Source organism: Chiloscyllium punctatum, chromosome 31 (genome assembly GCF_047496795.1).
Source record: "Chiloscyllium punctatum isolate Juve2018m chromosome 31, sChiPun1.3, whole genome shotgun sequence".
Taxonomy (NCBI): Eukaryota; Metazoa; Chordata; class Chondrichthyes; order Orectolobiformes; family Hemiscylliidae; genus Chiloscyllium; species Chiloscyllium punctatum.
Genome location: NC_092769.1, coordinates 74,375,938 through 74,391,863, shown reverse-complemented (window position 1 = coordinate 74,391,863; position 15,926 = coordinate 74,375,938). Strand labels below are relative to the sequence as shown.

The window sequence follows — 15,926 nt, the reverse complement described above, 5'->3', positions numbered from 1 at the left end:
CAGTTCCAGTCTCATTCAACAAGTGACTCTTAAAGGATTCCCTTTTCTTACTCTTTTTATCACTTCTTGTTATTCTGTCTAATTTAATTCTGTCTTCACTGTCTGTCCTGATGTCTGTTTATCTTTCACACCATTTTGTTTGGCTATCTGCTTTTCTGTTCCTGTTTTCTTTCACTGTGTCCATAAATGCATGTTTTCCTGGCTGCCATTTGGTGCTGAAAAAGACACATTTTGTCAAACTTTTTGTCTCGCATTCCTCAAGACAATTCATCAAGAATACCAATTTGAGGGGGAAAAAAACCCCAACATTTTAAATCACATGGTGTATTCTCCGTGATGACATTTGCACCAACCAGAGTTCAGTTCTCAACCAGTTCAGTTCTCAAATTCTCTTCTGATTTCGTAGAAAATGTTGGTTTGTCCTCTTGAATTGGTATTCTTACAAAGCGTCCAGATGTGTGCAAGATGAAAAGCTTCAACAAAATGGGCTTTTACAGCAAAACTCAAAAATTCTCCAACTATTGAATTTTTTTTCTCTCTCCTCTTAATCGTATAATTCACTGTCGGTTTATCTGTGATCTGTTTGTCTCTCTCATGCTAGCTACTGTTGTGTTTCTGTTTTTCTCTCTTTATCTCGAGACTTGCTTTTCTCCTCCTGCTGTAGAAATTCCTTTCCTGCCATCCTTTGTGGAAGCTTTATTCCCAAATCCTTCTTTTAAATACTTAGACAGTACCAGACGTTATGTGGTAAACAAGCTTTCCTCACTTATACAAAGCGCTTGTGTAACAGTTCAAATCATCTGCTTTTTAATTAAATTCTATTTATCACGGGGACCAGAAATTGGTTCATAAGTTACATAAAACTTGAAAAGTGAGGGAACTGCTTATGATATTTATTTTTTTTAAACCCTTTGACATGTGGGGTATGTGACATATTAGTGGGAGGGGTGACTCTTAGCGGAGGTTTATCAACATCAACTTCAGTCCAAAAGGACTTTATAGCAGCGTTTTCAAAAAAAGATTGACACTGAGCCACAGAAGGAGATATTAAGGCAGGTGACCAAGATTTGGTTGAAGAGGTTTGGTTTTACAGAGTCATAGAGATGTAGTGCATGGAAACGACCCTTCGGTTAGCATGGATTCACAAGAAGATGGAATTATAGAAATATAGATAGTTGTAAGATGTTCTATTGAAGGTTCATTTTCAGATTTCCAGCATCAAAGCTGTGCAGGTCAGGTGAATTGGCCACGCTAAATTGCCCATAGCGATAGGTGCATTAGTAGGGGAATGGGTCTGGGTGGGTTACTCTTCGAAGGGTCAGTGTGGATTTGATGGGCCAGCTTCCGCACTGTAGGGAATCTAATCTACTATTTTGCTTTTGTACCTTGTAGGAACTATAAATGCTATAACTATACAACTACAGCAAGGGTTGAGGCCATGTTGGGGTTTGAAAGAGTGAAAACTTTAAAACTGAGGTGTTGGTGAATGCCCTTTTCGATCAGTCATTACTGGAATAATGGATAAATAAATTTTTGTGTGAGTTAACATGGGGCCAACAGAGTTTTGGGTGATTGCAAGGTTTGTGAAGGTTTGTAGCTCAGGTTGAGGTTTAGGGCGTAGGTTTGCTCGCTGAGCTGTAGGTTTGATATCCAGACGTTTCATTACCTGGCCAGGTAACATCATCAGTGGCAACCTCCAAGTGAAGCAAAGCTGTTGTCTCCTGCTTTCTATTTATAGGGACAGGCTAAGCAAAGACATGCCAGAGAATTCCTAGAGGCCTGGCACTCCAACCACAATGCCATAAACAAACACATAGATCTAGATACCACCTATTAACCCCTCAGAAAATGAACAGGAAATGACATCACCACAAACCCCAGGAACCCCATCCAGGAGAAAGATATAAATAGAAAGCAGGAGACAACAGCTTCGCTTCACTTGGAGGTCGCCTCTGATGATGTTACCTGGCCAGGTAATGAAACGTCTGGATATCAAACCTATAGCTCAGCGAGCAAACCTACACCCTAAGATTTGGGTGAGCTTAATTTTAAGGAGGGTGGAAGACGAGGTGGGGGTGGGTGATGGTGGTACAACTACCCAGTCTGGAATAGTCAGAAAGCGTGGGTGAGAGCCAGCAGCACATAAGTTGAAGTAGGGCAGAGATGGGAGACCGTTGTAGGCAGTTTTAATAATTTCGTGGATACTTCAATTTTTTTATTGTGAGTGTTACCATTTCTGTTGTCTACTGTCCTTTGCAGGCATCGGTGGAAAAGAAATTCCAATCTAATAAAGATGAGCAGAGAGAAGGGAATTTCTGATAGATATGACCCATTTGGTCATGTTGTGAGTGATCAGGAACATTAGTAACCTTTAGATTAGATTAGATTCTCTACAGTGTGGAAGCAGGCCCTTCGGCCCAACAAGTCCACACCGACCCTCCGAAAAGAAACCCGCCCAGACCCATTCCCCTACCCTATATTTACTCCTGACTAACGCACCTAACACTGTGGGCAATTTAGCGTGGCCAATTGACCTGACCTGCACATCTTTGAACTGTGAGAGGAAATGGGGGCACCAGGAGGAAACCCCACACAGACATGGGGAGAATGTGCAAACTCCACACAGACAGGCAGGAATCTAACCCAGGTCCCGTGAGGCAGCAATGCTAATCACTGAGCCACATACGATACTGTATAGTATTGAGCTACATTGAGGAATATGCATGTTTGTTGGGTGGGGTCATTAGGCGAAGCCGAGATCATGCTAATTTGTGATACTCGGTAACAAAGCAGCCAGTTGATATTCTTTTGCTTTGTCATGCCTACTAAGGGCAATGTGAAGCTGGTCAGACTTTTGGCAGTAAGGGTTGAAATCTGCAGAGAAGGAACAGTAGGTTTAGAAGGGAGAAACTCTGTTGAAAGACTAAGAGCCTTGCAGCATTAAAATAGATCAAGACATAGCAATCAGGATTTGCCAAGCTTTGGTTTGACGGTCCAGTAAATTGTTGGCGGAATAAGGGTCATTTCTGGAACAACTTGTTTGTTAGGCGAAGGTACTGAATCCTTGCTGGGCTATAGTTTTAGCCTTCCTGCCTGTTTCCTATCCCTGTGCCCAAGTTGTGATTACTGACGTATGAGTCTGATTGGTTGAGCTCACATCTTCTCACATGGATACCTCTCCACAAGCATCCATTCCCTCCACCACCAATGCTCAGCAGCAGCAGGATACCATCTACAAGATGCACTCTGGAAAATCACCAAAGTCCCTTAGACGGCATTTTTCAAACCCAAGGCCACTTCCATTTGGAAGGACAAGGGCAACAGACACATAGGAACACCACCACCTGCAAGTTCCCCTCCAAGCCACTCACTATCTGGACTCAGAAGTATATTGTGGGTCTACCTACAGCAAATGGACTACAGTGGTTCAAAGAGGTAGCTCACTATCACCGTCTCAAGGGATGGGCAATAAATTCTGGCTTTACCAATCCAAGCAGTAGAGACCACTGATGTTTGTCAGTGTTGATGATGATGGACCCTGAGACTGAATGGCTGGATGGATAACATCAGATGTTCCCCAATTCTGACAAATCTCAAAATGTGGTTTTAGAACTGATAGCAGGACAATGAAGCTTAATTTTAATACAGCATGTGCGCAAAACAAAAAGAATGTAGGAAGAGTCCATTTGGGACTTTGGACAAGTGGCAGAGGGAAGACATTTTCTGGGTTGCAAGTTGAGGGAAAGCGTGGACAACTTTATGAGTTACAAATGCAAGAGGACTACTAAAGAGCATCTCACATTCTGACAGCAATGTTGAAGTCTTAGGGTAGATATGATCTGTTAGAAAGTGCATGTTGGAATGTGCTGCTGGTTGACAATCACAGCTGTGAAGCCCTTGCTGAGGTACTCAGTGTAAATTATGTTGAAGCCTAAAGGTTAACATGTCTAAATCATTGCAAGCATTATCTACAATTACACCATTGTGTAATAAAACAATCTTTGTGCTATTTGCAGTAAATTCTTTAAAGATCTATACTGCCAGTTATTAAACAATCAGAGGAAAAAGATAATGTCTCATAATGAGACCTTGACGCAATTGCCACAGTTTTATTGATGAGATTGTCTGATAACCTGAGTGGGTAAACCAAATTTTCAGTGTGCAGCCAAACATTGGTATCAACACACACATATTTATGGAATGGACACTTGGATGAAATTTTGAGGGATTGCCTTGCATACTTAGGTCTGCACCCTGCACAGATTTTAAATCACCACCATGTTTATGTAGTCAATATTTTATGTTGAGGTCTTGGAATACTTAAGTGCTTTAGTCCTAGGGATAAATCCTGCTTGAGAAACTCTGAGAGTTTCCTGCAGACAGTACAGGTGTGAACAAAGCACTGGGTGTGTTGCAATATAGGCAACAACAACAAAAGATTAAACCTGCAAACTGATCCATGTCTCATACTAACTGTGCAGGCCCGGGCAGGTCCACATTTTGTCAACTGAGGGTTTGATGTTCACTCCTTTTAAACAAATAAGGACCTTAGAGATGTTTTAATGCTGAGAACCCAGATTTGAACGCTGCTCTCAGGCAGGGTGGGGCAATGGCCTGACTTAAGTCAGTTAGGGAGAGACAAAAGTCAACCAGGCTGCATGTGGGTTCAATATTGTTCTTCAATGTTTCCTGTTGCAAAATGTACGGAGGGGACTGGGCTACCTGTGTGATGGAATAGGCTGCCCAGACTCATCTGTAAAGGAAGACTTTGCATGAAGTGGCAAAAGAACATAAAAATCATGTCCTTTGCAAAGAGCATGTTTAGAAGCAAGTTAGCAAATAAAGACAAAGTCATTTTCAAAAAGAATTAATTCTGTCCACTTTAGTGGAATTACAGTTTAGTTTATCATTCGATGCCATGTGGCTGATTTTAGTTCTCAAAACGTGATCAAAAGGCTATTGATGATGATGAGCAGGTTGTTATGCTCATCGTCCCCTCTATTGATTTCAAAGTTAAAAGCAAACGAAGGAGTCAAAACAATGTATGGTATTTAGGTCCTGCAGGTTTGAAAGCCCGGGATAACTGGACAAGGATGTAGAGGTTTCATTCAGCCCCCATTTCAAAGTCACATATTTTGGATCCGATTTTCAAGTGGCTGTGGGGAAATGATTCGTTATGGGTTTGATTTCAAATGTGTGGCATTGGGGACTGTGTGGGTGCATGAAATCTACCAGAGCGAACCAGAAATCCTCTTAGGGCCAGTTAACACGCTCCATTTTTTTTTAAGGTTTTGTTAAAGGGGCAAGTCCACTGTATAAATTTCCATGTTTTCTTCTGGCTCATCTAAACTACCTGGTGCATATTACTATTAGAAAGTTTATTTGTTATTGTGTTAAAATTACATTTGATAGACCAACTGGAGCCTGAGTGAGCAATGCACTATAACTTGGCATCTGTGGACGTGTTCTGCATTGCATCACGCCTAACCTTTTGAGGGATTTACCCAGTAAGGTAGTGGCTACCCCAACACACCTCTTGGAAGTGCCTTAACGCCTCTAAATGGGTGAAAGTGAGGCCTCAAAACTTTGATTTTCCTGCTCTTTGGGTGTTGCCTGACTGGCTGTGCTTTTCCAGCACCACACTCTTGCCTCTAAATGGGTGCCAAGCTTACTTCCTGCCCAATTAAGTTGTGCATTCAAAAACAGCAGCTGAGATATGGGTTTGGGATCTGGAATTTATCTAGGTGTTGAATTCCCAACCCCAGTTTGAAAATGAGTCCTTTACTATCTGTGTAAACATCATAATAATATTTTCTGGTTGAAAATGTTCGTCTGAGAAGCTTTGAGTTTAAGTGTCTTGGTGTTGAGGTTTTCACGAGTTTTACTGGATGAGCTTGGAAGAGACAGATTGCATACCCCTCCTAGTATCAACCTCAGCACTGAATAAAAGGAGGGGGGTAGGGAATCACAAAATGCCATCTAACCTGACGTCCATACCCTTGCATTTTCCAGAGGCCATCTGCTTAAGTAAGTATCAGGAGCATTACCCCAACTATTCCCAAATCAGCACATCAAAGAAGTGCAATGCTTCAAACCTAGGGCCCTTCAGTGCAGAAAGTGTAGTTATCTATGGGAAGAAGGGATTGGACCCGCTCACATTTAACCAGAATATCCTGAAGTCCATGCCATTGTTGGTGATTTCACTCATTATTCCTGTTAAATTTGTTCTGCTTTGCACCCCCTGTTGACGCAGGTCTGTCTCTAGATTCCTGTTCTGCTTACCTTTGATCAGTCAAAGACCTTTTTATTTGAGTAGCCTGTGTTTCAGGAACTGACTGTTTCCTATGTCTATAGTGGTGCCGTTGTCAGTTCACACCCATCTTACACAAATAATGCTGTATTATATCAATCAAAGGTAACAAGTCCCAATTCTATAATATTTCCTGTAAAGTCTTATTGTTCCTTTGGATTTTTTTTCTCTGCCTTCCCTCCCCACTCTTGGGGTGGCCATTCTTCTCCATCTATAAATTGAACTGCATGATAATTCTGCTTTTCATTTCAATTCCTGGCAACCACACTGAATCACTTTTCAAACTGAGTCACTGGATGAATAAGCAGGCATGGAAACCTGGCTGATTTCCACTCCCCACCTCAGTGCAAGAGAAAACTTTAGTATCTTATCCTTCCCAATATTTATGTTCACTGTGCTTCAATACCCCTCAGTCAGACTGTATACAGATTATGGTTGCGGAACATGCTGAGTCCTGTTGTACTAGAGTCGACAGAGAACAGCGTTTGGCCATGTCTTGTGGTGGAAGAAACTCAAGTGCTTTACAACTGCTTCAGCTTTAATGCTGTATGAGATTGTCTATTGTTGCTGATATATGACTAATGCGCTCTCAGGCTTCTGTCACCCTGTAGGAATGTGATTTGGGGTGGGTTTGTAGTCCTAGGACAGACAGATTGAAATCCTCCCATAGCAGATGGGATACTTACAAGGCTGGGCAAGCAACCCATATGCAATAAAGACAGAGCCTGTGCTGATATCGCATTTAATCACATCCTTGGTGGCATCTCAAAACACTTCACAACCAACCATCAGAAGTGTTCTTCTGTCAGCAGACAAATATAGACAGCTCAATTCCTGTGGAGGTGAGTAACCAGTTAATGTTTTTGGCATTGTTCTTTGAGGGAGAAATGTTGATGAAGAGTCCTGTGGAAATCTCCTGCTCTTCAATTAGTATCTTAAGTTTTTTTTTCTTTCATCTGAACAAGTGCTCAACACCTCGTCTGAAAGACAGCATTCCTGTCTATGCAGCACTTTCTCAGATTTGCACTGGACTGTCGGACCAGTTTCTATATATTAGTCTTGTGTAACTCAAAATGGAGGACCAGTATGGTAAAAGTAAATGGTTAAAGAGAGAGAGAGAGATGATGGGTTTAACCTGAGGGTTACCACTGAAGGGAGAGTTTAAGGTGGAAAGTCCTGCAGGGGAACCTCAGCAGGTGCAGAACTGAGCATTCCAGCCATCCAGCTGACTGACAGTGGCAAGAAAACACACTTAGTCAGGTGACCTCACAACCTATTTCGAATGAGTAAAAATCAGTCTTGTATAAAGGCAAATGGTACGATAGCCTTTCATTGCAAGAGGATTGGAGTTCACATGTAGGGGTGTCTTACTACAATTATACTACAGTTATAAGGAGCTGCCGATGGCCTGGTGGTATTATTGCTGGACTGTTAATCTAGCGACTCAGGTAATGCACTGGGGACCCCGGTTTGAATTCTGCCTTTGCAGATGGTGAAGTGTGAGCTCAACAAATATCTGGCTAATGATAACTACAAATCAATTGTTTGGAAAAGCTCATCTGGTTCACTCATGTCCTTTAGGAAAGGAAACTGCCAAGCTTACCTGGTCCGGCCTATATGTGACTCCAAACCAACAGCAATTTGGTTGGCTCAATTGCCTTCTGGGAAAATAGGAATGAGCAATAAATGCTGGCCTAGTCAACGGAACCCTCATACTGGGAATAAATAATAAAAAAAAACTGGTTGTTGGTAGGACTCCATCTGGAGAATTGTGTGCACTTTTGTTCTTCCTACCTGAGAGAGGATATATTTATCTTAGAGGTTCACTTTGCTGATAGCAGGGACAGCAGTACTGTCATAATGAAGAGAAATTTGTTTGATTATTATTCATTGGGGTTTGGAAGAATGAGAGGCAATTTATTTTACACAGACAAAATTCTCACAGGGCTAGAGAGACTAGATGTAGGGAGGATGTTTTCCCGGTATGGGACTCTAGAATTAAGGGACATGGTCTCAAGAGATGGGATATACCACTTAGGACTGAGATGAGGAAACAGTTCTTCCACTCAGAGGGTAGTCAACTTATGGAATTCACTACCACAGAAGGCTGGGGGCTGGGTCACAATATATCTAAGAAAAATAAACGTTTAGATATTAAAAGTATCAAGGAACATGGGTGAAGATGGAAATACGACATTAAGTTAGAGGATCAGCCATCATCTTACTAAATGGTAAAGCAGATGCAAAGGACCAAATGGTCTGATTCTCTTTCTAGTTTCTAACCCCAAAATGTTTGGGCTGGTGTTCTGAGTGACTCAGCTTTTATTTACTTTAATTTCAAGGATTTATATCCAGTGGTTTTCTTTTCCAGTCTCATGGCAAATTACAAATCCACAGGTGTCTTTCAATACCTGAATCCCCAGTTCCTCATATACGGCTAGATAATGCTGGCTTGTCTGATGAATGTGAAAGATTCCGCAACACCATTTAGAAAAAAGTGCAGGGAAGTTGTCCCTGTTTTGAAGCATGAACTGCCAGAGGTCAAGGTGGACGCTGATACAATTACAACATTTAAAAAGTAACTGGATGGGTATCTGAATAGGAAGGGTTCAGATGATATTGGCCAAACGCTGACAAATGGGCCTAGATTAATTTAGGATATCTGGTTGGCAGAGGACAAATTGGACTGAAGGGTCTGTTTCTGTGATGAACATCTCTATGACTCTAATAAGAGGCAACCTTAGATTTCAAAGCAGTGTTGCAAACTCTTAAGTTGTTGAAAAAGATTGTTCTTTTGTGTTTGTGATAGTCAAAAAAGGTTTTAATCAGATTAAAGCAGAGTTTTGTCAAATTAGAAGAGCAGTTGTTGATTTAAAGTTGGCAGTAATGGGAGACTGGCCCCAGCACGTTATGCATGAGGAAAGCATTGTTGGATAATCACTGTAGAGAACTGGAATTGACCCTTTGAAAGCTACATTTCCTTCACAGCTGTCAAAACACCAGCATTTTAATTCCCCAGAATATAACCAGTGCAAAAGAATTCTGTTTCCAAAGCAGATTGTTCTTGTCTGGATTCTTTTTGAAGCTTTTGTGCTCATCAAAGTAAGGGAACTCAGGAAAACAAGACTATGCATGGACATTCAAGTCCAACTCCCAATGTCAATATTAAGCATTTCCTTCTCTTGAAGGTACTAATTCTTGCTGGGGGACTTTTCCTTGGCTTGCTGTTCTATTACCATACCTTCCATGGATGGCATTTCCTTATGAAGAAGAACAAACAAGTGATCATAATAGAATCACAGGAATGGTTACAGCATGGAATAAAGCCATTTTGTTCTAAGTGTCTCTATGTTGGCACTCTGTAAGAGTAACCTCCAAGTTCCACTATCCTACCATTTCCTTAATTGTTTTCAATTTTTTTTCCCCGCTTTTTCAATATGCCTCCCAAGAAAAGCAATCCATATTCTAACCATTCTGCAAAGAAGCACTTTTTCTCATGACATCTTTGGTTCTTTTTCCAACAGTTTAAATTGGTTCTGCATGGCCAGTAAACCATGGTGCCCATTACAGGCTAGTCTTATCCTATCCTTGCTCGATGTTCACATTCAACAAAATGACAAGTAAAGAAATTAGCCTTCGTTGACTTTGTCATGCCTTGTTTGAGATCTACTACTAAAGCCTACTTCATATAATCGATCAATTCCAAGTGTTGAATGGCAAGATGAGGCTCTCACTAGTGAGTGACAAGAGTTCTATTTGCTAACATCACTACTTTTATGCAATATTGCCTTATCAATATGTAGTCTCCCACTCTCCCACCCACTGGATTTAACTAGATAGCGAGAATTCTCAACGTGAAAATCAGGGGTAAGCTGATAAATCCAGCTTCAATGCTTACTCTTCTAGCCCTCCGTCTTGACACCGGGCATCAGCATCTCAGTGAATACTCCAAGGACAATGATTCCATGCACCCCTCTCCACCAGGATCCCCAAGTCCGCAAAGTGGATGTCAATTTCCCTTTGTCTGACACGTCTGGGATAGTTAGGCAAATGTGAGGACTGCAGATGCTGGCATAGTTGACAGGAACTGTGCAGGTCAGCTGTGGACTCCAGAATATGACCAGGTACAAGTCTGGTCTTTAAAGATGGTGGCAATGCCAGAAATCCTGGGAGGTCCTGGCAGTGGCCAGTACATCTGCCCAGAGTGAGTAGGGGAATTTAACCAGCGGGGTGCCTGTGGGAAGTGATAAGTGAGTTTGGGAAAATAGTATGAGAAAATCTGCAAGGGCTCATGGCCAAAATTGACACTTTGTTGATATATCTATTGAATGGGTCTGTTTGACTCAATTGATAACAAAGTCGTCAGGGGAGAAGCAAGATTTCAGTCATCATCATTGATCTGACAAACAGCAAGGCACAGAATTGATAGCCTGTGTAACATAATTTATGCTTCTCATTTATTCTGCTGAAAGAGGCAGAGCTTTTTCTTGCAGTTAAGAAAATTCTGTATCATTTATGATAGATCAGGAGGTTTTTATGGCGTTAGGAAACTCTTTGAATGCAGGAGCTTTCCCCAGGGAAAGTATTGATGGATCTTCTCAGATGTCCTGCTCAGGCTATTGGGGAGCACTGGAATGGAGTCACAAGTCATGGGTAAGGGTAGTGGTTTTCATTTCATTGCATTAGGTATACTGTTGTGACAATCCATCAGTTTTCTTAATTTTTTTTCTGGAGTCATACAACTATGAAATGCGAGGGTACAGAGAGAGACCATTCAGCCCATCGTGTCTGGACCAGCTGAATAAACACTAACAACAAACTGACTGCCCATTCTAATCAACTAATAATTAGTTTAGTTCTGATTCCACTTTCCGGAACATGACAGTGCTTCAGCTACAGACACAGGTTGAGTTTCAACGAGTTGAACGTTTTCACCTCAACCACCAAACCGGGCAGTGAATTCCAGGCATCTGCCATTTTCTGGGTGAAAAGGTATTTCCCTATATAAATGTAAAACAAATGATCAGACTTATAGATGGTACATGGGACTTAGAATAAATCTCCTGAAACTTGCTGAATCGTGACAACTGCTCCTCTTTTTCCAGTGCTGTGAGCCTGAAGCAAGCACAAAAGTGAAGTAATATACCTTGCACCAACCAAAGAACCGGCAGCGATTTTGTTTCATACTTTCAGAGACAGAGAAACTGCACAAAGGTATGTTCTTTCCATTTGTCTACCCCTCAAACCCCATTGACACAATGGCACACAAATGTGTTTGTGAACACACCCCATTTCAAGTACAGAGGAACCTCGATTATCTGGCATTCGATTATCCGAATTTCAGACTATCCGGCAAGATCACAAGGTCCCAATGCTTGGCTAAACTGTGTTATTAGGCATTCAGTTATCCAAATTTCAATTATCTGAACAAAATACTCCCCGCCCGTGTCGTTCAGACAATCCAGGTTCCTCTGTAGTTGCTTAGTTCAGAAAATACCAGCAGATCCCCGATGATCCACAGTTTATTAAGAAGATTATTCCATGTGAAGTACATGGTGATTATTTGGCTTTTAACAACCTATCCTTTTCAAAACTTAAATCTAATTGCTGTGAATTCCTTACCTCCAAGGTGATTGGAGGCAAGAAATATTTAAAGCCAGTTAGGTAGTATTTTTTGTTGCTGGGCAATTTTTAAAAAGTTTGATACGAAGCATAACATCAGTAGGTGGAATAAGCCCATCTGAAAACTAGATTGAGATACTGTTATCATATTTTAAAAATCAATGCCTGCATGTATTTTCTCATTACAAAGCCTTGTCCTATTGCCAATCTTCCTATTTGATGTTCCTATATATACATGGATAACTGAAACTGTTTCAACTTGTTACACTGTAATTGCACCCTGTGGACATGGGTCAAATTTTACATCTCCTGCACCACCTAGAAAGAAACACCAATGCTTCAACTAGCCCCATACTTAAAATTACTGTAAGCTTTGTAAATTTATCACAAGAAAGTAAAATTATACAAAATAAGGAAGAAGTGTATTCTTTAAAATTGAACTCTGGTGTTCCAGTTTGGTCCAATTATTTCCAGCCTTTTAAATCCAAGACACTTGAAGGTCATAGCTAATACAACAATAAAATAATCAAAGTAGGTTCTTGTGGTACAATGGTAGTGTCCCTACTTCTGAGCCAGGAGGCCTGGGTTCAAGTCCCACCTACGTATATCTCAATATCTTTTACAAGTTTGATTAGAAACCATTTATGTAACATCATCTAAGACCAATCTCTCCAGGCAACAGTAATCGGGGCAGGGACAGAAATCCTGGCCCCACACCTGAACTGAGCACATTCCTTCCAGACCTGTGGGTCCCAATTATTGGGCCCTGATGTATCCCACTACTCCATGCCCTGAATGTAATAGGTCCAGTAAGTACTTTCTGTACCTTCGTCAAAGCCTTCATATCCTTCCTAAAATGTGGTTCCCAGAATAGAAATCAAGACCCTATTAAGGTCAAATAGTATTTTATAAATTTTAACAATTACTTACTTAATTTGATTCAGAATGCCCAATGCTTTATATTTTGTTAACGTGTCTTTCCATCTTCAAAAGTAAAAAAAGACTGTGCCAGATTTGTCTCTTGCATCTGCTTTAAGTTTGTACCATTTATTGGCATTATCTCTATCCAATCTTCCCACACTTCTATGCATTGAACTTTGTTTTTCATAACCAACATAGCAATGGTAATGCCCAATTCAGACAGCCTGACATCTCACCTTCTAGCCTTCCCTCAGGGAGGAGGGATCAGCTAATACTTTGCTGTTTCTGATTTCGGCAGATGGCAAAAAAGGAAGATGATTTAGATGTGCTGCTCCCAAGTTGGTCAGGAGCAGCTGCGCATGGGTTCAGTATAAGTGGTGGTGATGAAGGGATCTTCATCAAGGACGTGGTGCAGAATTCTCCAGCGGGAAAGAGCGGAGTGATGAAGGAAGGTATGGTTCGGCTCTGCATTGCTCGTGTTCCTTGCCTATACTATACCCTGGTTGTTGTGAGGATCTAAAATTTGAATTTAGGCAACAAAATATGTAGATTTTTATTACAACAAAATGGTTTCTCGATTTAAAAGAATAAAATGGCCTGTGAACCATACTGCTGAACATACTGCTGATTTGCAGAATTAACTTGTAGTTCAAAGATAAGAGGACAATAGAGTTTTCATAAAATGAATAGTGACACATTAATTGACCATTTGAACTAACCTTGAACTAATACATGGCATGACAATTTATGTAAATAAGATATCCTTATTAAAGAAAATACCATTGGATGAGCCTGTCTTCAATCATATCACCATATTACAGTTGATTGGACTTTTTTTTGTAATTAAGAACCCTTTTCCAGGAAATATCATTGGATTATCTTGCTGTAAATCATGTCTCCTTATTATATGTGATTGGTCTTTCTTGTAATTAAGGCTAAACTACTTCTTAAAAAACATAAATAATGTGTAATTTTCAAATGTAATTACGCAACTTCACCACGGAACACAGAAGCTTCAATCTCTGTGTTGCTGGATAGAATTGCGTCAAGGTACCTTAACTTAATAAACTAATGAACCTTGCTTTTTGAATAGACTGCATTTGTCAATTCCTTTGACTGAACTCAAACCAAGAGGCCCCTCTTGAGGGGACGCAGATCTTCAGTTGAACACTCAAACAAATGGTTTGATTCCTAAACATAGAGACCCTCTTAACCCCACATTTTATTCCAAACCAAACCTAATTAACTTAATTCTTGGAGATTTTGCTGTGATTGTTTAAACACCTTTTTAAAATTGTCTACATGATCAGAAACCTCTCGGAAATATTCTGGGTTTAGTACAGTCCTAGAGACTTTAAAATGAATTGATGGAATCTCTCTTGACCAAGTTTGCCATAAATTATACGGTGCACTATTTTGTAAGGATAGAACTATTAGTCTATAAAATCCCTACGGTGTGGAAACAGGCTATTTGGCCCAACAAGTCCACACAAACCCTTCAAAGAGTATCCTACCCAGATCCATTTTCCCTACCCTATTACTCTACATTTACCCCTAACTAATGCATATCCCTGAACACTATCAGCAATTTAGCATGGTCAGTTCACCTAATCTGCACACCTTTGGATTGTGGAAGGAAACCAGAGCACCTGGAGAAAAACCATACAGACCATATAGAGAACATGCAAACTCCACACTGACAGTCTCCTGAGACTGAAATTGAACCCAGTTGCAGTGAGGCAGCAGTGCTAACCATTGAGCCACCGTGATCAAAAATTAAACAAAACTTTAATGTACAGCATCTCTTGCCTTCCAATTACCCCTTTGCACAGGTAAGTAAGATAATCGAGAGAAACCTTGTATTAATTATAAAGTTGTACAGTAAGTTGTACGTGCAGAGAGTTCTCACATTGGGTGGGGGTGGGTGGGTGAGGGTCAAGGGGGAACATTTTGATGTGGTAATGGCATATTCTAGGTGTCATTTTAATCATGTAAGATTCTGGTACCTGTCACAGGATTACCAATTTATGTACACAAAATGAATGCTGATATTGTCTTTACCACCTGGTGTGTACAACTGGACTGGGTGGTTGAGATGGAGAGGTTACAATGCCATGTAATATTTTCAAAAGCACCCTGTCCTTCCCAACCCCAGCATAGAAAACAGTTGAACTATGTATTATGAAATATGTTATTTTACTACAATAGCTGGGTCCATTCAAAGCTGCAAAGTTTAATTGTTGTGAATTAAGGGCCAGTTGAGGTCACTCAATTAGGGAACTTTGGAACCTATTAGTCAATTTTGGGCCATAGTTGATATTATGTATCAATTTTCCTCTGCTCTTGACAAAAGCTACAACATTATGAGATAACAAATACTTTGTTTCTTTAGGGTCGCTGGACCTGAAATGTTAATTCTGCTTTCTCGCTACAGATGCAGCGAGACCTGCAAATTCTGCTTTCCACAATTTATTTGCATTTCTGCTTTTCAGCATCTGCATTTCTTTGGGTTTTCTGCACACTCTGACTCCTGATCAGGTGCAGATTCCAATGGCTGTCTGTAATACTTCATCTAGTTGAACAAGACTTAAGTCCATGAGTGTTGGCAAGTTGTTCAGCATCACAACCAAACCACAATTCTATCCTCAACTAATGTCCAGAAATACCTCCACATTTCAGCTGGAATCATTTAATAGAGTTCGCAGTGGCATGAGTGTGTTTCAAATACTGCAACTCACCAACAGTACCAAACACCACCTTCCAGTCCCATGAGTTCTAGTACGTAGAAAGGGCAACAGATACATGGGAATACTGCCAGCTGCAAGTTCCCCTTCAAGCATACATCATGCTGACTTGGGACTATATTGCAATTCCTTCACAGTCACAAAGTCAAATTCTAGAACTCCTTTCCTAACATCACTGTGGATGCCCTGACATCTCAGAGACTGCAGTGCTTCAAGAAGACAACATGCACCACTTTTCTCAGGGGCAGTAAGGGATGGGCACCAAATGCTGGCTGGGCCAGCAATGCCCACATCCCATGAACAAATAATAAAAAGGTATAGGTTGGGGC

General features: G+C 40.8%; 1 protein-coding gene across 1 annotated transcript in view; it reads left to right on the top strand.

The window, feature by feature from the left end:
- The window catches only part of ahnak (AHNAK nucleoprotein), a 57,095-nt gene that overhangs the window by 17,544 nt on the left and 23,625 nt on the right, over nucleotides 1-15,926 (top strand). The window contains exons 2-3 of the mRNA XM_072551102.1: nucleotides 11,416-11,524; nucleotides 13,152-13,305. Coding sequence (XP_072407203.1) covers nucleotides 13,152-13,305 — 154 coding nt within the window. The 5' untranslated portion in view covers nucleotides 11,416-11,524. The remainder of the gene's footprint in view (nucleotides 1-11,415; nucleotides 11,525-13,151; nucleotides 13,306-15,926) is intronic.